General features: G+C 41.2%; 1 protein-coding gene across 1 annotated transcript; it reads left to right on the top strand.

The window, feature by feature from the left end:
• Positions 1-2,001: 2,001 nt before the first annotated feature.
• LOC310958305 (phospholipid phosphatase-related protein type 5-like) lies at positions 2,002-9,126 on the top strand (the record flags this gene model as incomplete). The annotated part of the gene is made up of 6 exons (XM_083929200.1): positions 2,002-2,205; positions 3,809-3,941; positions 5,066-5,316; positions 6,510-6,686; positions 8,146-8,271; positions 9,097-9,126. 6 exons carry the CDS (start codon positions 2,002-2,004, stop codon positions 9,124-9,126), a joined length of 921 nt encoding a protein of 306 aa, XP_083785326.1.
• Positions 9,127-23,839: the final 14,713 nt, after the last annotated feature.

Raw genomic sequence — 23,839 nt, 5'->3', positions numbered from 1 at the left:
AAACTCACTGAAGTGGAGGACTCCAGGGAACTTCTAGTGTCAGATTCCCCCTCTAAGCTTGTATCTTCTTAAGACGAGTCCTGCAGCACGCTGGCAGAAGAAGGCTGCATGACCATTTCTAAAGCCTATTCTATACTAAAATGCCTCTCCCATTCGGCTGCTTCTCTCTTTCTCCTTCTCTGCTATGAGCACTCAGACAAGATGTTTACTTTTGACTGCCAGGTGCACAAACACAATAACAGTTGTTTTTGTTTAGGGAAGCAGCAAAGGCAGGAGGCCAGCACCTCAATGAGTCCCGAAGGTCTCCAGAGTCCAGAGTATCTTGAACCACATAAAAAATACTCGTGCAATCAAATCATTTTTTTTTTGCTAATCTTTGACAATTCCAATGATGTACAATGATTTTATAGCAGTTTTTGTGCGTGGACGTTTTCAGCCATGAAGGTCTCCAGAGTCGGGATCTTGAACTGCATAAAAAATACTAATGCAATGAAAATATAAAAAAATGAAAATCTTTGACAAATCCAAGACTCTAATCACCAGAAAAGTTTTCATCTTCCTACTAGTTATTATATGGAAAATATTTCATATTTTGTGTTATTTTGTGACAAATCACTATAACTTTAAATTATAAAATTGTCATTCAAAGGGTTAAAATCCTGAAAAGTATTGAATGTTTGGTAGTTTTGAGCAGGTTTGAAGTTGTTTAAGAGATTTATGAAGAAAAAAAATTCTAAAAAAGTATTGATATATGATGATTTTATAGCAGCGTTTTGTGTGTGGCCTTTTTACAACCACAGAGGTGTCCAAAGGGAGCTGGAGTATAAAAGACATGACAGAGAAAAAAATAAATTGCATTTCACAATTTTGACTTAAAACAAGTGTTCTTACCAAAATTTATTACAAAAGCTATAACACAGCCAAAATGATCACAAAATCTAAAACAAAAAACTTGTGCTAAATGGCCTTTTTTGCCCAATAGAGGCATGAGGGTTCATTTTGATTAATGAATAATAATGCACAATTAACATAGTATATCTCCCACAGACGTAACTTTGGAAAAAAGCAATGTAATGTCATTTTCTTTAACTGGTGTAGCATGACAGTATGGTGGAATTATCTAAACTAGCTAAAACGCCTACGGTCTGCCCTCCACTTTCTCGAATTCACAAATTCTGTACTGATGTGAGTGTGTGAGTGTGTGTGTGTGTTCAGTACACTGCAAGCTGCTCCTTAGAGAATGTTCAGTGGAATAGAATGATTCCCTGGTTCACTGCGGTCAGATGATTCAGGGAATTCACAGGAGCGGAAAGACGAGGTTTCCCTCTCACTCTCAAAAAAGGCAAAGGAGAACAAGAACAACTTATCCCCATCATCTGCAGTCCACTCATCGTCTTTGGTTTGATATTTGAACTGGAGTATTCTTCAAGAATTTCACATGGAATATACATCAGAATTGGATTATAAAGCATTACGGTGGGTAACATTAGGAAGGAACGAGTAAATCTGGACTATTTACCACGCTGACACAAACCACAAATTGACAAAATTGGATTTGAAACAGCTGCAGTAATCCCAGTGGCGACAGTACCCTGGACCTTGTACGACTTCATTCGTAATTGCCGTGGTAACAGTACCCAGGACCTTGTACGACTTTATTCCTAATTGCCGTGGTAACAGTACCCTGGACCTTGTACGACTTAATTCCTAATTGCCGTGGTAACAGTACCCAGGACCTTGTACGACTTCCTTCCTAATTGCCGTGGTAACAGTACCCAGGACCTTGTACAACTTCATTCCTAATTGCCTAGGTAACAGTACCCAGGACCTTGTACGACTTCATTCCTAATTGCCGTGGTAACAGTACCCAGGACCTTGTACGACTTCATTCCTAATTGCCGTGGTAACAGAACCCAGGACCTTGTAGGACTTAATTCCTAATTGCCGTGGTAACAGTACCCAGGACCTTGTAAAATCCAAGTGTCGGAGCCTGAGTTCACCATGCTGTACTTCCAGGTGGTGATTTTGGCAGCTACAGTGATGCTTGTTTACTACTGTGAGTTCACTGACACTTTCAGTCCAGCGCAGCAGGGCTTCATCTGCAGAGACCCCTCTTTAACCAAACCAGATCCTGGACCTGAACAGGACAGCCGCGTACAGCCAGTTATACTGTACTCTGTGGTGAGTGGACTGCCTGTTGTACTGGTAAGTCTATTTAAACACAAGGTTTTTCTCTGTTGTAATGGTGCTATTCTTGTGTCTTGGTGTCCTGTCTTGGGTTTTTTTGTCTTGTGAGATTCATGATTTATTTTGAAAAGTAATCCTCCTCTGGTTTCAGGTCACTTGCCCTTCCTCCTGTCATCGGTCTGCTGTGTTCCCTGATTACCTGCTTGTGTCATCCTCCCTCATGTGTGTGTGTGTGGTCCTCGTCTTGCCCTGTCTTGTTGCCAGAGTATATCATCTCATCGTGAACATCCAGCCAGTTCCACAGCCCTGACTTGTCACCAAATATTGCCTCGTTTATATTTCTGTTCCCTTGAGCACCTCTGAAGAAGAGTGATATTTTTTTGTTTCTTAAGTTTTTAGTCAAGCTTGTGTAGCAAGACACGTTTAATTGCCTTTGTTTTTCCTCCTCTGGGTGATTTTTCAGCCTGCAAAGAATCTACCCTGTGACGGGCTGATTTACTATGAAAACAGGCTACTTATGGCTACCCATAACCCATTGTTAGAAGTTGCTAATAAGTTAGCCTCCTAATTGTAGTCAAAGGCATACGACTGCTGCTAACACAAGCTCAGGTTTATGTTGCTATGTTAGTCCTATGTAAGGAATCATATTCCACCTCAAAAGTCTTCAAATACCTACAAGACAGAAATTTCCTTCTATAATTTTAACAATAGCAATCATGATCAGGACGATGTAAATGAGTGAGGCTCATCATACTGATACAGGTGAACATATGAGTAAAAATAGTTATCCGTTTCAGTCGCCCCGGCCGTCTAATTAACTCATTCAGCACTGTTCAATATGGCCTAAATATAAATACTATTGACTATTGTTAGTGTTAGGTCAGAGCTGAAGGGATGAGACCCGTGTGGACTCAACAATCACCTTTTTCTAGGTTCCCTGCCTACTGAGCCTTTAACTGGTTTTACACTCACTCAGTCACATTCCTGAGTGGATTCTGGGGTTCCACCCAAAAGTTCTCTCAGAAGCCCAGATGCTTTAGGTTTTTACAGACAGTGCATGACTTCTCATAGGTATGTGTACGGACGGAGAATGAGGACAGCCAGGCCTGTTCCATCTTCAGCAGGTCCATGTATTCGCCCAGATGAATCCCTAGAGAAGAGGGTTGGTTAAGGCTCCTTCCACTTTAAAATAATTCATCTTTTAGCAGATAAATAGATAAATAAAAGATAGATGGCCCAGCATGCATGCTATGGGACAAACTGGGAAATTAATAATAAAAATGTTATAGATATTCCTTCTGATCAAAGTGTTTTAACATCTTGGTGTTTGTTATCCATGTTGAAAAATCTATCAGGGATAATGTAACATCTATTCAGAATCACACATTTAGAAGAGCTCTGAGCTGAACTCCAAATTCATTCCACTGGAAATTAGTCAAGGAAATATTAAAGTAACTGTAATGGCCTCATACATCACTATGGTTTCAGGGGGAGGATTTCCCATTATCGTATGCATGGTGTTTCAGAGGATTCATCATTACTGACATCAAACCGTAACTTTATTCATAAAATCTCTGTATATTGATCCAAAGTAATTTCCTTTTTTCATTCTGTTTTGCAGATTTCAGGTGTTGAGGTTCTTATCTTCCTCCTTCACTACAACTCAAACAACCTATATGACCAAGAGAAGGTTGTTGTCATGGGTGACTGTTGCTACGTGAACCCTATGGTGCGCAGGACCTTCCGTTTTCTTGGTAATTTAATTAAAAATATTGCGCTTAGTTTAAGGTTGAATATGGAGAATAAGCAGAACACCACCATCTTGTGTCTCAAGATCGTAGTCGCAACAACAAAAAATAATTCCAGCAGTCGGGTTGCCAGGTTGGTCGGACCCGGCCCAGTAGGTTACAGGAGACTGAAATCTGACTGACAGTTGCCGTTAGCCATAAGCCGTTAGCCGTTCCAGCTAAGTAAAGATGAAAGTGATCTTAGCGATCAAGGAGAACCGTAGCCATGTGGGCGTGCGTTTGAATGGCGTTCCTCTCCTTTCTCTGAGTCCATGGAGTGAATGCTCGGCCTATATTGACTCTGGTTTTTGCCTGTCTCCGCTCACTCAGCTGCTGGGACCAATAACACCCCCTTCACTGAGGCTCCGAAGCAGCTGCAGGATTGGCAAACTCAATTTCACCCAGTGGCAGCCTACAGTAGCTGCACCCAACAACCAACAACAACCAGCAACGCCCAACGCTATTGGCTGCTATCATGGAAACAAACAGGACAGAAAGTCATCGTCAAACCCATAAAAAAAAAAATCTAAATATTAATTCAGACGAAATTAATTTTTTTATGGAAAAGGAATACTTTCATCCTGTACCCCTCAAAACACCCCGTATTATTATTATTATTATTATTATTTTAAAATATAGCTTTTAAAAAAGATTCTACATATTCAACCTTTAACTAAAGCCTATACCTTCATTTAAATTTTATTTTTTACTCACAATTTCTCATTCTAAAAAAAGGCCTATTTCCTACCTAATAAACTTTCAGTAATGAACTCAAGAATGAAGAGGCAATAGAGATTTCAGACACTTTTGTGTCATCATCATAATTTTTGTACTTGCAGTGTGGGATTGTTAGCAGAGAGAAGGATCAACGTTTCATGGATCTATCTTTCATTGTTGGAACTTTATACTTTACTACAAATAGGAGGGAATTATTGCACATTTTACTTAGAAATTAGGATTTTACTTTTAAAAGGTAAAGGAAGTTCAAATTAGCTCAGTCTAACCTTTCTGCTCTGGATACTTTTATTTTTAATACATGTATATATTTTGTCAATATTCATCTAATCTGGTCTGTGTGTGTTTCTCTGCAGGTGTCTATGCCTTTGGACTGCTTACAACAGACATCTTTGTCAGCGCAGGTCAGCTGGTCACAGGATGTCTGGCTCCTCACTTCCTGTCTGTTTGCCAGCCCAATTATACTGCCCTCAGCTGCCTGGACACTGCGTACTTTGTCAGCCAATCAGATGCCTGTACTGGTGACCCTGATGACATCATGAGAGCCAGAAAGACGTTCCCCTCCAAAGAGGCTGCACTGAGTCTGTACACAGCTGTTTACCTGGCAGTGAGTCGCAACATGTCTGAGTCCAATTATGTTCCAAACACACAGAAATATTATAATGGGGGATTTTTACTCTACATGAACTCATAAATAAATAAATATAAATATATCCTGCAGTGTTAAATCTTTCATATAATATTTTACATGTTGAAGTAATACAACAAATCATGTTTACTTTAAACACAGTATAAACATAAATTATCTCATCTCATCTCATCTTCATCCGCTTATCCGGGTTGGGGTCGCGGGGGCAGCAGCTTTAGCTACTACTATTATGCACTTTAAAAATATGATAATTAGATTAAACATTTCCTATTTGCCTCACTGCAGTCCACTTTAGATGAACTGGAACACTTTGATTGGCTTATACCAATCCAATCAAATAAGTCTGTCCATTTGGGTGGAGTCAGATGACAGTAGACTTCCTAGAAGAGTTATGACCATTGGAATGGTTGGGGGACCTAAACTGGCATTCAAGTAAGATTCTGGCATAAAATCCTCTCAGGGTTGTTTTTTGATAAATAAACTCATCAAACAAGCCACAGAGAAAATTTTTTGTGTAATAACTTTTAACAGAGAAATTCCGGACAATAACTAACAGTCGCTAACAGCTGAATGTGGCTAAAACACAGATTAGCTCGGGGCAGTACGGTGAAGGCATTAAAACGTCTTTTTTAACCACTAATACTGCTCAAAATAACACCAAACCTCTGCAGCAGCATGAGAAAAGAGTTTTTTAAAGACTTACCTACTGGCCCCTGTACCAGCTCCTCTCATAGTAAAGTCCATTCAAGTGGATTACCAAAGTCAATCTCAAAGGAAGGAGCCCATTTGGTGCTTTGTTTTCTGTGTAGGGACTCTTCTCATGCTGCTGCAGAGGTTTGCTGTTATTTTGATTAGTGTTAGTGGTTAAAAAAGACGTTTTAATGCCTTCACCGTACTGCCCCGAGCTAATCAGTGTTAGCCACTTCCGGCTGTTAGCAACTGTTAGCTACTTTCCAGGATTTCTCCGTTAATAGTTAACGGAAAAAAGTTGTTACACAGCTTCTTTGTTGAGTGTATTTGCCACAAAAGACCCTGGGATGATTTTACACCGGAATTTCACTTTAAAGATCAATCAGCAGTTCCTCTTTATCACCATATATAACACCGGGTCTGAAAAGTTACACAGAAATAAAAAAAAATGTCCTTTGCAGATGTACGTCATGTCCTGTGTCGGCTCTAGAGGAGGTCGTCTGACCGGCCCCCTGATCAGCCTCTCATTGATCAGTCTGGCAGTGCTGACGGGCATCAACAGAGTGGCCGAGTACCGAAACCACTGGAGTGACGTGATCGCAGGACAAGTCATTGGGGGAGCTATTGCTGTCTTTCTGGTCAGTTATTTTTTATCTTATGAGCTGTACCACATGTGCATAAATCTAATGACACTGAGCCTCTCCAGTGGTTCATTATGTATTATTATTAATGAGCAATTCATATGTACCTTTATGATCAATCTTACAGTTTATTTGTTAGAGATGCACCGATCCCATACCCAGATGGGATATCAGCTCCGGTATTGACTAATTAGCTGGCTGGGATATCGGATGAATGAGGCTGATCCAGCATTCTGATCCAGTCATTTCTGTTTTATTAATATCATACACAGCAAGTAAATGAAGCCATTGTTCGTTGGGTTTCAGGCAGCTGCTATATTTTTACATTACATTTTATAATATCTGTTTGCAGTGCACTTTACATGGAAGTGTTATTTATTTCTCTTTGCTGCTAATGGACACTTTGTTATTTGTTAATAATATTGAGTACATTTATATCAGTGTTAATTTGTTACCTTTGTTTAACAAGGCTAAATGTTAGGCAAGGTATACGCTTCATTCCTTCAACAGTAGGATCAGATCCAAAGGCCAATTTGAGGCCCCGCCACGGCCAGGCTGACTGATGAAAGTGAGGGGTTTGCTCCGCAATTTAGCGTCTGCCATGTCTTGAAGGTGTAGAGACCAACTTTGAAGTCATTCCGTTGCAATTGACATGAAATTTACATGTTCAAATCAAAATGGCGGACTTCCTGTTTAGTCCATATCTCCGAGAGGTATTGGCCAATACGCTCAGCCCAGGTATCGGTATCGGATTGGATCTGAAAAAACTGGATCGGTGCATCTCTATTACTTGTTTGCATTCACCAGGTCACACTTTACATGCAGTGAAAAGGCAGGAGTCTGAACAAGTCAAAATCACAGCTTCCAGTTTCAATTTACAAAAGGGAAAGTCACCATTTTAGAAATCCATACATCCATCAATAATATCAGAAGTAATCTTCCTGTAAACCCTGTATTTCCGAAGAGGAATACAGTAAACAAACGCAGATGGCCTGTTGATTACTGCCAACTCTGATTACAGTATTTATTTTTAAAAAATGATTTCCCTCACGTTTCACATTTGAAGGTAGTTTTTCCAACTAAGCAGAGAATTGTTTTTCAAATCAGACCCCCACTCTGCCACTGCACACCATTATGGGACTTAGCCAAATACATTTAGGTCCTTTCCTTTATAGGAAACTGCTCTAATGGACTAAATGTCTGCAGGGCACACACACACACACACACACACACACACACACACACCACACACACACACACACACACACACACGGTATTGCTGCTTGAAAGAACTTGAATTCCTCCTTTGTCATGCAGGACAGCTGGGTCATGGAAACAATGTAAACAAAGCTCTGCCTCAGTACCTCTATAGTCTATATAAGTCACCTAATACAGTTCTTTGTGAATCAAATCAAATGGTTCAAATAAATGTGTCTTCTTCTGTATCTCTTCGTAGGTGGTGTTTGTCGTTCAGTATTTTAGAAAGAGACCTGGAATCTCTCTGAGTCCGTCAGATGCAGGCACATCTGACACTGATGAGGCTTCACCCCAAAGAAATCACCCCATGGAAACCAGAGAAGATGTTACACAGGTACTTTGACCATTCTGCAAATGAAAAACAATATGTCTGTGTTTGCTGTTATTCTGAAATGTCCTCAACTGAATGCGTACATACCAAAGGCAAAAACACTTTAGTAAAGGGAGCGTTAGCTGTCACACTGTCTTGATAACTAGAAACTTTCAACCGTTTCCGGACAACTTAAATATTAATCTCAATATTCTGAAGCCATATACAAATGATATTTAAAGTGTCATGAACGGTTCTGAGAACAACACAGAGAACTGGGACCCAAATGCAGACACGTAAACAGAGTCAAGTTTAAATGAGTATTTAAATAAATAGCGAAGTACAAAAGTGTCCAGTTAGCGGGGGGGGGGGGGGGGGGGGGCTGAGGTCCAGGTAAAGGCGCAGCTCCAGAGCGAGTCCAGTGACGGGGAAGACACAAACGAACACAAGATCACGGGAAAAACGCGAACAGGTTATAGGCAAGCAGACGGGGGTGCAGACACGGAAGCAGGATCACGGGTAGTTAAAACAAAAAGAAACAATGAAACCCAAAAAAATGGAACAGAATATCTTTCTAAACGCACAAAATGGAGCCAACAAACAAAACACGTTACCACATAGATGATGAGACATAGGGTGATTAGTGGAATTGAGAACAGCTGGTCCAGAACAATGCCTCCCGTTTCCAAACAGAGAACACAGAGACGGGAGACACATACAGGGAAGCACAGACAGAGGGTGACAAACACAAGCACCAAAGGAAAAGAGAGGGCTTCCAGAACTGGGATCCTTACATAAAGGCTTTTTTGATTTAAATGTTTTTCTTTTCTGCTCCTATAGAGCCCAGGATCCATCACAGAAGTCACGTGACTATGAAGCCCCCTACTGCCCCCATCCCCACCACATGACCAAGGGGAAATGGAATTCACCTGTTCTACGTCACATTTAAACCTTCATATTTTGGGATTGTAACCTTCTCCATGTTAAGCTGCTTTTTGCTAGCATGCGAACCGGACCAATTTCTAAGCTTATGTTTCATGTTCCAAAATGGCCACCACTCACTGATGACTGACAAAGGAGCGTCATGGTTGTTAACATTCTCAGTCAAACGCATCTTAACAGGCTCACAAAACTCAAAACAAATTGTCAAACTAGGCAGCGCTGATAAAAAATTAATCAAGATTATGTTACTGTATTGTCTATTTCTCACCTATAATGTTCTCAGAAACACATTTTAGTGTAATGTTTAGCTGTAGCTTGAGAAAGTTTGTGAACCGGCCATAATTGTTTTCCTGCTTCAAAATTGACCAAGCACCACCCCAACTTTAGTTGTGTCTATGATAACCCTGGATTGAACAAAACTTTTGACCCTTAACAACCTAACATTAAAGCTGCAGTTGCGTGTCTGGCAGATCGAGTTGACTGATTGTCAAATTTCGAATGTTTACAACTCTCATGCCCCTCCCCCTCTACCACGAGCTCCTCCGCTCCCTCCCATTGAGTGCTCATTCGATGCCTGTGAATGCGCCCGTGTCTTCTCTCATCAATAAACTGCATGGGGTACACGCTACATGGAGGTAGGCTGGCTAACTTACTCATAGATAGCAACTGCTAACGTTATTTAGTGTATGCCTAGCTTGAGGTGTGTGCCTGTGATATTGTGATTTCTTTTTTGTCAATTTTTTATATTAAACATTTAAACTATTCTTTAGTTAAACTATATTGTACAGTTATTATACAGTCAATCTATTGAACTATATTATACAACTATTAAACTATATTGTACAGTTATTATACAATCACACCATTGCACTATATTATACAACGTTTGAACTGTTTAACTAATGCAACTATTGAACTATTTTATTAAACTGCTATACTACATTATTAAACTATATTATACAGCTATTGATCTATAATGCACAGCTATTGTACAATCTGATAACTATTATATTGTAGGACTGTTAAAAGTAGTTTATCATATTCTGTATAACTATATGTGCTTTCATTATTTTGTGTATTATTACTGTTGTTATTTCAACAATAAAGTAGGACTGTTAAAAGTATTTTATCATATTCTGTATAACTATATGTACTTTTATTATTTTGTGTATTATCACTGTTGTTATTTCAACAATAAAAAGCCACTGAGGAACATATGTTCTTTTATTATTTTGTGTATTATCACTGTTGTTATTTCAACAATAAAAAGCCACTGAGAAACATATGTTCTTTTATTATTTTGTGTATTATCACTGTTGTTATTTCAACAACAAAAAAAGCCACTGAGGAACATATGTTCTTTTATTATTTTGTGTATTATCACTGTTGTTATTTCAACAATAAAAAGCCACTGGGGAACATATGTTCTTTTATTATTTTGTGTATTATCACTGTTGTTATTCCATCAATAAAAAGCCACTGAGAAACTATATGTACTTTCATTAATTGTGTATAAAATGCCACTGAGAAACATACCTGTCAATTATTTATTTCTATGAAAAAAACGTGTGGTATAGGACAAAGATGTATTCGAGTCTCTCTCTCTCTCTTCTCTCTCTCTCTCTCTCTGTTCCCCCCTCTTCCCCCCCTTTTTTCTATTTCTCTCCCCCCCCCAAATAGTACCTTTTGCCCTATCTTTGGCCAAATGGTTAGCACTCTGGACTGAATCTAGCGGTCTGAGTTCAAATCTCGGTAAGACCTGGAGTTTTTAAAGATTAAACTTTCTGCTCTTGTTGTAATGTTGACAAGATCGTGAGATCGTTGGTGGACGCCGGACTGGAATGGACAGGAGATGGCAGAAGGAAGTGACGGATCAGGAAATGAGTTAGGAATGGAGCAAGGTGGCGGGAGAAGTGAAAGTTGGAGTGAAGTGAAAATGGGGAAAACCAGGCGAAAACGCAAGAAATTGGGGCAGAAAGGAAGGAGCTCAATGTCAGAAGAAACAGATAATGAGCAAGCGAGAGGGAATGAGGAAGAGCATAAGGTAATCATCAGACTGGAGCAAGAAGGTGCTTCGTTCGGTGAGTGGAACCCGGTTCTTCTTACCAAGGGGATAAACAGTCTTGTGGGAGAGATAAAGAGTGCCAAAGTTCTGCCCAGAGAAGCACTACTGATTTTTTGCAGGGACAGCACACAACTAGGGAAAGCAGTTAGACTGAATAAGATAGAGGGGAAGAGAGTTAAAGCAACGATAGCTACTGGTGGGGGTCTCACTCGAGGAGTGATTTTTGGGATTCCCCTTAGAGTGTCCACTGAACAAATAAAAGAGAACGTGAAAGGTGCAAGAGTGAGAGGGAAGTCAGACGCCTGCAAACTACTCGAGAGGGCCAAAAATGTGACAGTCTGTCGGTGCTGCTTACATTTGATGAAGATTGAATCCCTGATCGGTTATATGAGTTATGATGTGAGGCTCTATGTTACCCCGCCGCTTAGGTGCTTCAAGTGTCAAAAATATGGGCATGTAGCGGCAGTATGCAAGGGAAAGCAAAGATGTGGGAAGTGTGCAGGGGAGCATGAGTATGGAAAATGTGAAAGAGGAGCTAAACTCAAGTGCTGCAACTGCGGAGGGGAGCATACCTCTGCATATATTGGGTGTAAAGTAAGTAAGAGAGCAGAAGAGGTGCAGCAAGTGAAAACATCCCAAGGGATCACATATGCGGAAGCGGTCAGAAAGGTGGGGATGCAGCCAAACAGCAGTAGTGTTAAGATGGCAGACAGGCATGAAGTGAGAGCATTTGAGGGATGCAGCAGAGTTAAAGAGGACACACTGATTGTGGAGAAAGGGCAGTTTATACTGTTCATGGTTGATGTAATTAACTGTACTGCGCAAACAGACAAGAAAACAGAAAAAATCTAAATAATAGTAAAAGCAGCAGAGAAATATCTGGGAGTTGAGGCCATTGGTTGGGAGGAAGTGTTGAAGGAGGCTCACCCAGTTCGCAGACATCGTCACAGACATCATTATGGGGTGGTGGATCATCATGGTCATAAGTATATTGCAGTGGAATGCAAGAAGTCTTGTAGCCAATGGACAAGAGCTTAAGAAGTTTGTCTCAGATCAGCAGGACAAACCCAGTATAATTTGTGTGCAGGAAACATTACTGAGAGTGCAATGGGATTTCATAATACAAGGATACACTGCTATAAGGAATGACAGGAAGGTGGGGAAAGGTGGTGGGGTGGCCACCTTTGTCAAAAATGGAATAAGGTTCATTGATAAAGCTAACTGGGAACTCTTTCAAGAACTGAGTAGGAAAAGATTTGAACAAGCATATAAAGAGGAATGGGCAGAGGTGGATGAGTTTAATACGGTAGTAGTCACAGCTATAATAAAATCGGCAAATGAGTCGATACCAAAAGCATTGGGATACAGAAACAAAAAGAATGTGCCGTGGTGGGATGAAAACTGCAGACAAGCAATTAAAGAACGAAATAGGGCATTTAGGCTGTTAAAGAAACATCATTCTATGGAGTCGCTAATTCAGTATAAAAGGTCACAAGCAGTGGCTAGAAGGACGGTCAGAACAGCTAAGCATGCTTGCTGGAGGCAATATTGTAGTGAGATAGGTCGGGAGGTACAGCTATCAGATGTTTGGGGAATGATCTGGAAAATGAGTGGAATAAGAAGGAATACAAAAATACCAATACTGACAAGTAACAGCAGAACAGCTGTTAGTGGATTAGAAAAGGCAAGGCTATTGGCTGAAACACTAAGTTCAGGGAATCTATCAGCAGAGGCTAAACAGCAAAGGAGCGCTATTCTGGCACATAATACATGGGTTAACAAGAAAAAAATAACAACAGAAGAGAATCTGGATCTTCCATTCAGTATGTATGAGCTAAGGAGGGCCATCCCCAGCACCCGGCAGTCAGCGCCAGGGAAAGATGACATCTGCTACTGTATGTTGGATAACATGGATAACAGATCACTACAGTTAATACTGAAACTAATCAACAAAGTGTGGGAGTTAGGGGAGATTCCAGCTGCATGGAAGCACTCAGTTATAGTGGCAATTTTAAAACCAGGTAAAGATGCATCAGACCCATCAAATTACAGACCAATAGCACTTACATCTCAACTAGGGAAAACTATGGAAAAGATGGTAACAGAGAGGTTAATGTATTTCATGGAAAATGGAATTCTATTTTCTTCATACCAAATTGGGTTTCGTAAAGGGAGAAATACAATGGACTCAATACTGTGCTTAGAGTCAGAAGTCAGGAAAGCACAGACAAATAAAGAGATCGTGGTTGCTGTGTTTTTTGACATAGAGAAAGCATATGACATGTTGTGGAAAGAAGGCCTGCTAATCAAACTGGATAAATTGGGAGTGGGAGGGAAGATGTATAATTGGGTGTTGGGTTTCCTGTTTGGGAGGACAATAGAGGTCAGAGTAGGGAATGAGTACTCACCAGTATATATGGTTGAAAATGGAACGCCACAGGGGAGCGTATGCAGTCCAATACCCTTTAACTGTATGATTAATGACATTTTTGAGGAGGTGGGGGGAGGAATAAGTAAATCATTATTTGCTGATGATGGGGCATTATGGGTAAGGGGGAGAAATCAGAAGTATCTGCAGAAGAAGCTGCAGGCAGCAGTTGATACAGTGGAGCAGTGGGCAAATAGGTGGGGGTTGCAAAAACTCAAGTGATATGTTTTGCAAAGCGCCACAATGAAATATCAATAAAGCTATATTGTGAAACACTGGAGCAAGTTAAAGTCATTTGTTTCCTGGGAGTGCTGTTTGATGAAAAGCTTACCTGGGAGCAGCATATTGAGAAGACAAAAGATAAGTGTAAAAGTGTTAATAACCTCTTGAGATGCTTATCAGGTCGTGATTGGGGTGCATCCAGGAAATCGCTACTGAATATATATAAAACCATGATGGGAGCCAGAATAGATTATGGGAGTGTTGCATATATGTCAGCAGCAGAAAGTCACCTTAAGAAGCTGGATGTGGAGCAGGCTAAAGGTCTCAGGATATGTAGTGGGGCATTTAAGACCTCTCCAGTTGCAGCTCTGCAAGTTGAAATGGGGGAAGAACCTCTGAGAATAAGAAGAACCAAGCTCATGCTGGCATACTGGGTCTATCTGCAGGGTCATAAAATGTATCATTCAGCAAAGTCCATACTAGAGGACTGCTCAGAGCATGACAAAATCAAACTTCAGGAGCTTCGGCTGGGTTGGAATTGCAAAAGCTGAAAGCATTGGTTTATGTGACGTGCAGTATATCTCCAATGTTCCTCTACCAGAAATTTCGCCCTGGTTGTTCCAGATGCCTTCAGTAGATTTTAATATTCAGCAGAAGCTCAACAAGAAGACAAGGCAGGGAGATATTGGAGTAATAGTGCAAAAATACATTGAACAGAATTATCCAAATAGAGTGTCAATATTTACAGATGGATCAAAAGAGCCAGAAAATGGGCGCACTGGGGCTGCGGTGTACATTCCAGAGTTTAAAGTGGCAGTTAAGCAGAGGGCAACAGATCATGCATCAGTATACACAGTTGAACTCCTGGCTATCACACTCGCACTGAGATGGTTAGAGGAGACAACAGGGCCAATGCACTCATTGCATCAGATAGCTGGGCAGCCCTCAGTAGTATTAGGACCATGAAGTCATGTAGGCAAGATCTAATCATGTAGATCCATCAAATGTTATATGACCTTCAAAACAGGGGGAGGACTGTCAGTTTTCTGTGGGTTCCTGCTCATGCAGGGGTTGAGGGCAATGAGGATGCAGATATACTGGCAAAACAAGCACTCAGATTACAAACAGTAAACAATATCCCACTAGGGAAAGCAGAAGGAAAGACAGTCATTAAAACACAAATGCAAAGGGTTTGAGGAATATTGGGACATAAATGAGACAGGAAGTCACTTTTACGGTATAAAAAAAATGGTGGGAAAAGGAGGAGTGGTGGGCCGGAGCAGGAAGAGGAGGCGGTCATTACCCGCCTCAGATTAGGACACACAGGGCTTAACAGCACACTACACAGAATTGCTAAACATCCTACTGGTAAATGTAGACTGTGTGATCATCCTGAAACTGTGCAGCATGTTCTTATGGAATGCAAGGGATATGAGAGAGAGAGGAGAGATCTAAAATCAGCACTGCAAAGGGAAAAAGTGAGCTTTATGGTAGATAACATGTTGCAAAGATCAGAAAGCATTAGGAGGTATGTGTGTAAATACTTGAGGGAAACAGGCTTAATGGATAGTGTTGAGATCAACCTGCAGTTGCCTCCCCGGGTCCGTTGATCGGAGGATGGAAGAAGAGATCTAGAGACGATGGCTTGAGATCACACCAATATCTTTATTGGAGCACTTTGCAAAGCGGAGACAAGTTCTGATACAACACAAACCAGGTCATACATCAGACGAGTCTGTTGTGGTCTAAGAGTAGCGGCTTTAAATACACTGGTGGGCTGATGGTAATGCCCCCAAGGTAAAAAAGGTGGCAACAGACGTTAATCTGCCTAGAAACATCTTATAACACTAAATGCTGAGAGAAGAATTTAGTGCATGTCCCTATATGGCTATCTAGAGAGACAGATGTGTCTGTGTTTGCAACACACAAACTTGTTAGTTAAGGAATATGTGTGTGTGTGCCTAAATGAGGAAATGAGCATTTCCTCTGTTTGTTAGAATCTTTACGAGGTGATTGGTGAATGGGCACGAGATCTCTTACCTTGCACATTCTAGGCTCTGTGTTGCAAGTTTATTATCTGCTCAATCAGCAAGGAATAGTCTCATTCCAGGGGTACTGTGTACCAACTTCAGTTTAGCCATTTCAAAAGCCACATGAAGAGAGCAGCTCATTTCTCTTACTTCCACAATTCCCCTTTTGAGCTCTCAAAAGAGCTCAACATCAAGCGTTCGCAATTGCAGACAATCATTGATAGTAAACATGAATATAGCTTGGCCGTATGCTATAGTTCGGCCGTACATGGGTTTTAAGAAAAAGCGTTGGAATCACATCTGTAGTGGGTCTAGACATCGACCAGTCTAATATCCCGTACATAGTCACCATCTTCATTCTCCTGGTTTTCCTGTTCTTCAGCTAACAGTAGAGGCATGGTCATCATGACAGGAGCTTTACCTTCAATGGTGGTGGTGATTAGCCTAACCATCAAAGATCTGATACATGGTACACAACAGCATCCACAAGTTACTAGTATAGCCAGGAAAACAGCGATAGACAGAAACAATGACAGAATCAATGTCTTCCATTTTCCAAATACTCTGGTGAACCATTCATCCAAGGGGTTATCCAATCCAGAATGTTCGTGCATAGTTTTAGAGAGGGTTCGCAATCCTTCTAAGGCCTTGGTCACTGAACCGTCCGGCGCTGTATTGTTGGGAATGAACGTGCAACACATGTTCCCAAACATTGCACACACACCCCCTTTTTCGGCTAAAACCATGTCCAAGGCCATCCTATTTTGTACTGCCATAAGTGAAGTCGGGGCTAATTGAGCCGAAAGACCTTCGACTGCGTCCCTGGTTAAATTGGTTAGTCGCAGGACATTGTAATGCACATACTTGATGCGATCGACATTTTTGTTAGGCGTGATCGGGAACACAGCACTGATAAGGGGATGTTTTCGAAACCTGCTGCTACTTGATCCACTAATTTGTATCGGTTGGGGACCCCGCGTGGTACTCCAACTGCATCAATATACGTAGGATTGTTTAATGACGTATCAAATGAACCGGTGTGTCGTTTCTCGAGCACATGACGTCGTCGACGTTGTGTGAGTGCCTGTCTAGCGGTTTCGGTGGCAGACAGATGTCTCAAATGGTCGCCTATCAAAAGGAGAGGTGTTCTCAGTCTTACCATCGCGCATTTCCCAATGCTATGTGGGAGAAGACGGACATAGAGTCGGTTAGTGCCGCAATAGTAATACAATCCTGCCCGAGCCCACGTGCCAATTTCACTTCCGTTTCTGATTTCTTTGCACCAGGAGGAGTCTATGGACCCATAGTCGCGTTTATCAGGCATTTTGCTGTGAGTTAGATTACATCTTGGGCTATAGTCAGACCATTTATAACTTATGTACGTACCATTATTCTTATTGGGCGTAAATGGACCTACTGTGGTTTTGTTAGATATCGGGGGAAACAGATGTCCCAGAGTGGAACAGCTGGTATCAATGCCGTTAGTCAAGCTCATCATGCAATTATAGCCTACTGTGTCGTTTGGAAAGAGTGGCGCTGGGACTGTTACTAAACTGGGGCGAGCAGATGCACATGCTACACAGTCCCCTTCACTCTGTTCTCGCGCTACCTGAGCTACCCAGGATACCCACAAGTTTTCTTCAGAGTACCCGGTAGCCATCCGTACTACATCTGCCGGTTCCAATAGAGAGTAGTCTATGACCTTAAAGGTAGATCCCAGATCCGGTTTAGTCGCCGGGGCTGGAGTGGACACAGTGGCTAATGCGGTGAGGTTTTGAGGACGAGCCGGGTGTAAGTTTAGTTTTATTAGGCCCATAGGGTCCTTTCCTGTGATATCTAACCCTAATAAGAAATAGAAGGAGTTTTCGGTATAGTTCCAACAATGTCCACTTGGGCGGTTAGGATACGGATTGGCTGTTAATTGTAGGACACTCATTGTTAATGGGTTTGTTTGTGCACTAAAATCCCTCTGTATACGAAAGTACCCCGCCGTTTTTATCTTTCCTTCCGAGGTCGTCGTTTGCGGGTTAAAGTCTCGATTGGTGGCCTGCCAGACATGGTTCCAGCTAGGACACCAAACCTGGCTCCCTGGCCACCCCAGCTGGCAGAGATATACGTCATACCCTCTATACGAAGTTGGCTTGCCTCCACAAGGAATTACGCTACATAGGTCAAATTGGAATGCCGAGGTTGAATTTAGGGTGTAATCTAACTCAATTCCCCCATATTTCTGTATACACTTATCCTTTTTTTGCATTCCTCGTTTCTCACGAGAGAACGGGCTAAGGGGTGTCATTGCCTGACTCTGTTCATGCTGACCCTCGCATACCCAAAAAATCAGGGGAACTATTATACATGTTAGAGCACCACACGATAATAACACTCCTCTATTACCAAATAGTAGCATGATTTAGCACTAAAACCTAGTGGTGCCTGTGAGTATTAGTTTGAGCAAACCTAAAGCAAAGTAAATAGCAAATATTACAGATAGAAAAACGAAAAGGTTCAGTTGACACGTTGTCATGGAGATGGTGGGTCTGGCGACGTCGTCTTCTTCAGGTGTTGGTTTTAACGAGCTCAGGTATACTACCTTCCCTCCAGTGCCACCAGGGGATTATTCTGCCCCTTGTTGGTCGGTGGTCTTTTCTTCTGTACCAGCCGGTACAGTGCACAATGCTTTCAGGTCCTGTTGCACCTCACTCAAGGAGCGTTGTGGTTCTGCTGCTGCCGCACACTGGCTCCAGTGGTACCAAGTGTCGCCTTTCCCCTTCAGTCTGACGGCGTGGGATGTTCGCTCCACCACCTGGTATGGACCTGTCCAGCGAGGTTCGGACCACTTCCGCTCGATGACCTTCAGCACCACCCAGTCTGTCTCCGGCGTTGGCTGGGCCTCCGCATTGCCGAGTCGATCGGTCACCTGTTTGGCGAATGCTGAAACGAGACTTTGCAATTCACGGAAATACTCTCTGTTGGTTAGTGATTGGTCATCATTTTTCATACCAGGCAGCCTAGACTGTGGCCCTGGCAGAGCCCTTCCCGTTTGCAACTCAAAAGGCGTGAAACCTGTGCTCTGATTCACAGAGCTCCTAACAGACATCAAAGCTAATGGTAGGGCGTGAACCCAATTCATTTTGATCTGTGCACAGATTTTGGCCAATTTGTTTTTTATAGTCTGATTCATTCTTTCTACTTTCCCTTGTGACTGGGGATGGTAAACTGTACCAAACTTGTGTTTCAAACCCAACATTGATTCAACCTTCTGCAAATCCTGATTCTTGAAATGTGTTCCGTTATCTGACCTGATTTTCTCCGGGAACCCATGTCTCCTATCCACAATCCCCCGAGCAGTCATTCATAGCTTGACTGTTAGGTAAATCAACATACAGGGATTTACATCATAGATAAATAAAGAGTTACAAAAAAAGTAAGGTCAATCTTGGTTATTTCTCACATTCCCCCCTTTTGACACAAAGTGTCAAATAATTTTCTTGAAATAACACAATATCATCAACAAACTCCTTCTTCGACAACACAGTGCAAACTTTAGTAGAGGTTAACTTTTAACTCTCCGAATATGACAAGGAAAAATAAAAACAACGAAAAACCTTAAAACAAAAACAATTCTATTCACACCGTATCATCATCTGCTATTGCATTGCCCTGTGAAAACTGAGTTTTTACAGTCAGCGTGAACTCTTTTAACTGTAAACAGGTAAAAGTGTTGGAGACAAAAGGTTTACAACAAAAGGTTTTCCTGTAGGAGTGAGAATGCGACAGTTTTTTTCCCAGAGTCTGCAAGTTATGGACAATATTAAAGCATATTGTGACTCTGACACTGTATCATCTGTTGCGCCTGAAAGAAAACCACAGATTAATACAAATAACTCTGTCACCTTAGCCGACGAGTTATTTTGGCAGTTTAGTTCAAAGGCAAACACAGAAAGAGCAGTTAGATGGATTCCTCGCAGAACCATCTATGAAGAAAAACAGAATCATCATCATCATCAACACTATGTATCAAACAATGCATCAAATGGTTTTGATCCACTGTTAAACATTTCCATTCAAGAATGGTTCTCCATCTTCAGCTGTAGGATCAAAGGCCCAAAAATTAAGACGGTACAGCGCTTCAGGCTGACATTAAAAATTAGTGTGACAATGAGTATCATGCAGAACATGCACACATTGAAAATACAATAGGGTCAGATGTTAGTGTTTGTTGATCGACATAAAACTATTGACATACAACTATCATGCAAAATTAAAAAGAAACAATCAGAGCTCGATCAGGTAGGTCATTTTAAGTCGGTAGAGGCTGTTTGCCTCAGCAGTCACAGTCTAAAAAGTCAGTCATTGGCCAAGTTTCTTTATACAGGGGAGATCTCCACAGAAACATAAAATAATCCATAAGTGGCAATAGAATTGAATCTATTTATTTATTTTATTTATTTATTTATTTATTTTAAAAACCCATCCAGTTCCTATGGATGCAGTCAGGACCCACTTATTATCATTATTAATAATATTATCCTTATTATTATTGTTATATCTAATGCTTCAATTTGCAAAAACAAGACGTATGTTTCTGAAAACTTCACCATCACTATGGCAGTTTTTTAAACCAGGTTTTCCCAGAAAACTGTACCATTAAATTCCAAAAATTAAAATACCATTGAGAGTGAAAGCAAAAAACCCAGAATAATGTGTCAGGATTAACAGTGATGCATCAATATTGCATTTTCTAAACTCAATCACCAGAAACTCAAACCTGTGACATCTGTGATGCCTCTTCAGGTAAAATGGGAGTTATATTTGAGACATTCCACAATGGCATGCTTGTTTTATAAGAAATAATCAGTGTTGCTTTCAATAACTTGAATTTTTTCTTATGTGAGCTAAAAAATATTTTGTCTGGGCATAGCAATCAAAACCTTAACTTTCTGTTTGTCTAATGAACAACTCTTACTGCAAAACCCTAATTTTCCCTATTGATATCAATACTTATTCTTAATAAATGTTCCTATATGTATATGCAAGTGTATGTATGTGTTGAACATTAACATCCTGTTCATTCTAAGTTCAACTAACGGTGTCATCTAGTGTGGATGTTTTTATCTTTAATTTCTAATTTGTGATTTTCAAATGCTCTGACCTTCCTCCGCTGTCTGTATGGCCTGTTCATGGGGGAACCATGGAAAAAACCCCAAGCAGAAACACGCAACCAGGACTTCTCTGGATCTTGTCCCAGTCTCCTTCTTTCTCTCCTTCTGCTGTTGTCTTGATGAGGCAATCTTTGTCCAGGATTCTGTGCCCCATTCTGCTGGTATAGCGAACCAAATGGCCAGTCGAATGTTGCCCATCCGAGTTCACACCTCTCCAGCTCCCACCTCCTTGCAATCTTGTAGTTCCTCTGGCTGCCATGTCCTGAACACAAGCTCTTCAGTGTTCAATTCAACTGAACATCTGGTGCCGTGGACATCCGTTTCCTTTTCTTCAGGCCAGTAGTCAAAAAAGAAGTTGCTGTTTGGAGAGAGAACTTTTCTGGAGAAGCAATGCTAGCTTTTTCTTTGTTTCAGTCTGTTTTCCTCAGTCACTGGTTTTGTGACAACTGACACATCAGATGCAGGTTCAGTCTCCCCTCCCCCTCATTGTCAGAGTCCTTCTGGGAATATGCATATGGGCTTGATGCAGGGGCTGCATGGCCTGGAGACAGCATGAGGAGGCCCTGTCTTTTATCCCTAATAACTGCTCCTCATCATTCACACATACTTATTTCTTTAATTTCTTGTCTTTCTATAACTGAGTTTGCTTTCCTCCTATCTTTCCCTACTCGCTGTCCCTTTCTCTCTCATCACTTTACCCTCTTCACTACATTTGTACCTAGACATGTGCCTAATAAAAGACGAAAAATAAAAAAATAATAAAAAAAACCTCTTAGTCTAGTAATGCCAAAATGGAAGCTCTCAACCACATTAACCCATGTATATGCTATAAATTTAGCAGGATCTGTAAAAATTTCAACTTTCCCAATTTGTTTCCCATTTTTCTATTGACTCACTGGGATGTGCATTTACTTTCAATGGGCTTATTGTTCACTCAGACAGATTTCACACATGCTGATCTTTCCATATGAATATGGTTAGATCTTATCACACATACACTAACTTTGGATAATCTTTCAGCCAGGTGGTCCGTACGACAACGCACCCTTTAATATCCAAACTGGATATTTAGACACTGAAATGAGTTACCACAAAGTTTATTTTTCTTATCACATTCATACGCCCATTTTATTGTAGTTGGGAATCCCTACACTCATGCAAATTATATTTGCATTTTAAAAATTATCATTCATTTTCTCCCTAAATGCTTATGTATTTTCCAAAACACTTCTCTGTTCTCGTCAACGGGGGTCAATGCCGGTAATGCCGTTCTAGTAAAGGAAGCTTCTACACAGACTCACGTCTGTGTGCCTTCACTCTTGGGGTTACCCCAGAACATGCACCACTTTTCCCATTTCAGATAAAAACAGCTACAGAATTACACCTCCCTCTGTTGTCCCACAGAAATGTGTATTCCTCAGAACCTGAGTCTGATGTCAAAGTGGATATACACACAAACCTCCCACACTTCGTTAAACACACTTATGAGTCCCAGACTCGACTTATAGCAAAATTGCGATACAAACACACATATGAGTCCCAGACTGGGATTATAGCAAAATTGCGATGCCTTTACATATGAGTCCCAGACTCGGCTTATAGAATTCGGGGTAACCTCAGTTCCCCGGGCCTCTAACCCACTTATAGAATTCGGGGTATCCTCAGTTCCCCGGGCCTCTAACCCAGTAACCTCCTAGGTTTTGTCCGTATCCTCGTCAGAATAACGGTGGGGTCAACCACGACCCAGGACCATTCTCAGTTTACCATTCTCAGTTTTGCCATTATCTCAATTTAAATAGTTTACTCACTGTGGCGCAGGCAAGACACAATGTTTTAGAATGCCCAATGTGCAGAGTTTCGATTAAACAGGTTCTGCTCACCTTTACTAATGTGCCGGATTGTGTCTCACGCTGTTCCCCGTGAAGAAACCTTTTGGGTCAAATTTACCTTCTCCTCCTTCCGATCCCGGACGAGCCCCCAAATTGTTGAGATCAACCTGCAGTTGCCTCCCCGGGTCCGTTGATCGGAGGATGGAAGAAGAGATCTAGAGACGATGGCTTGAGATCACACCAATATCTTTATTGGAGCACTTTGCAAAGCGGAGACAAGTTCTGATACAACACAAACCAGGTCATACATCAGACGAGTCTGTTGTGGTCTAAGAGTAGCGGCTTTAAATACACTGGTGGGCTGATGGTAACGCCCCCAAGGTAAAAAAGGTGGCAACAGACGTTAATCTGCCTAGCAACATCTTATAACACTAAATGCTGAGAGAAGGAATTTAGTGCATGTCCCTATATGGCTATCTAGAGAGACAGATGTGTCTGTGTTTGCAACACACGAACTTGTTAGTTAAGGAATATGTGTGTGTGTGCCTAAATGAGGAAATGAGCATTTCCTCTGTTTGTTAGAATCTTTACGAGGTGATGGGTGAATGGGCACGAGATCTCTTACCTTGCACATTCTAGGCTCTGTGTTGCAAGTTTATTATCTGCTCAATCAGCAAGGAATAGTCTCATTCCAGGGGTACTGTGTACCAACTTCAGTTTAGCCATTTCAAAAGCCACATGAAGAGAGCAGCTCATTTCTCTTACTTCCACAATCGGGTTTAAGGTTGTTGTTTTTTTGTTTTTTTTTCTCTGTCATCTAATGTTCCACACTCCAGTCGGGTAGGTGGCGGCAATGCACCTACAAGCTGGATGCCAGCCGCCAATAAAATCCAGAAGAAGAAGAA

The sequence above is a fragment of the Echiichthys vipera genome (assembly GCF_963691815.1).
Source record: "Echiichthys vipera genome assembly, chromosome: 15".
Taxonomy (NCBI): domain Eukaryota; kingdom Metazoa; phylum Chordata; class Actinopteri; order Perciformes; family Trachinidae; genus Echiichthys; species Echiichthys vipera.
This window is presented reverse-complemented; position numbering and strand designations above follow the sequence as displayed.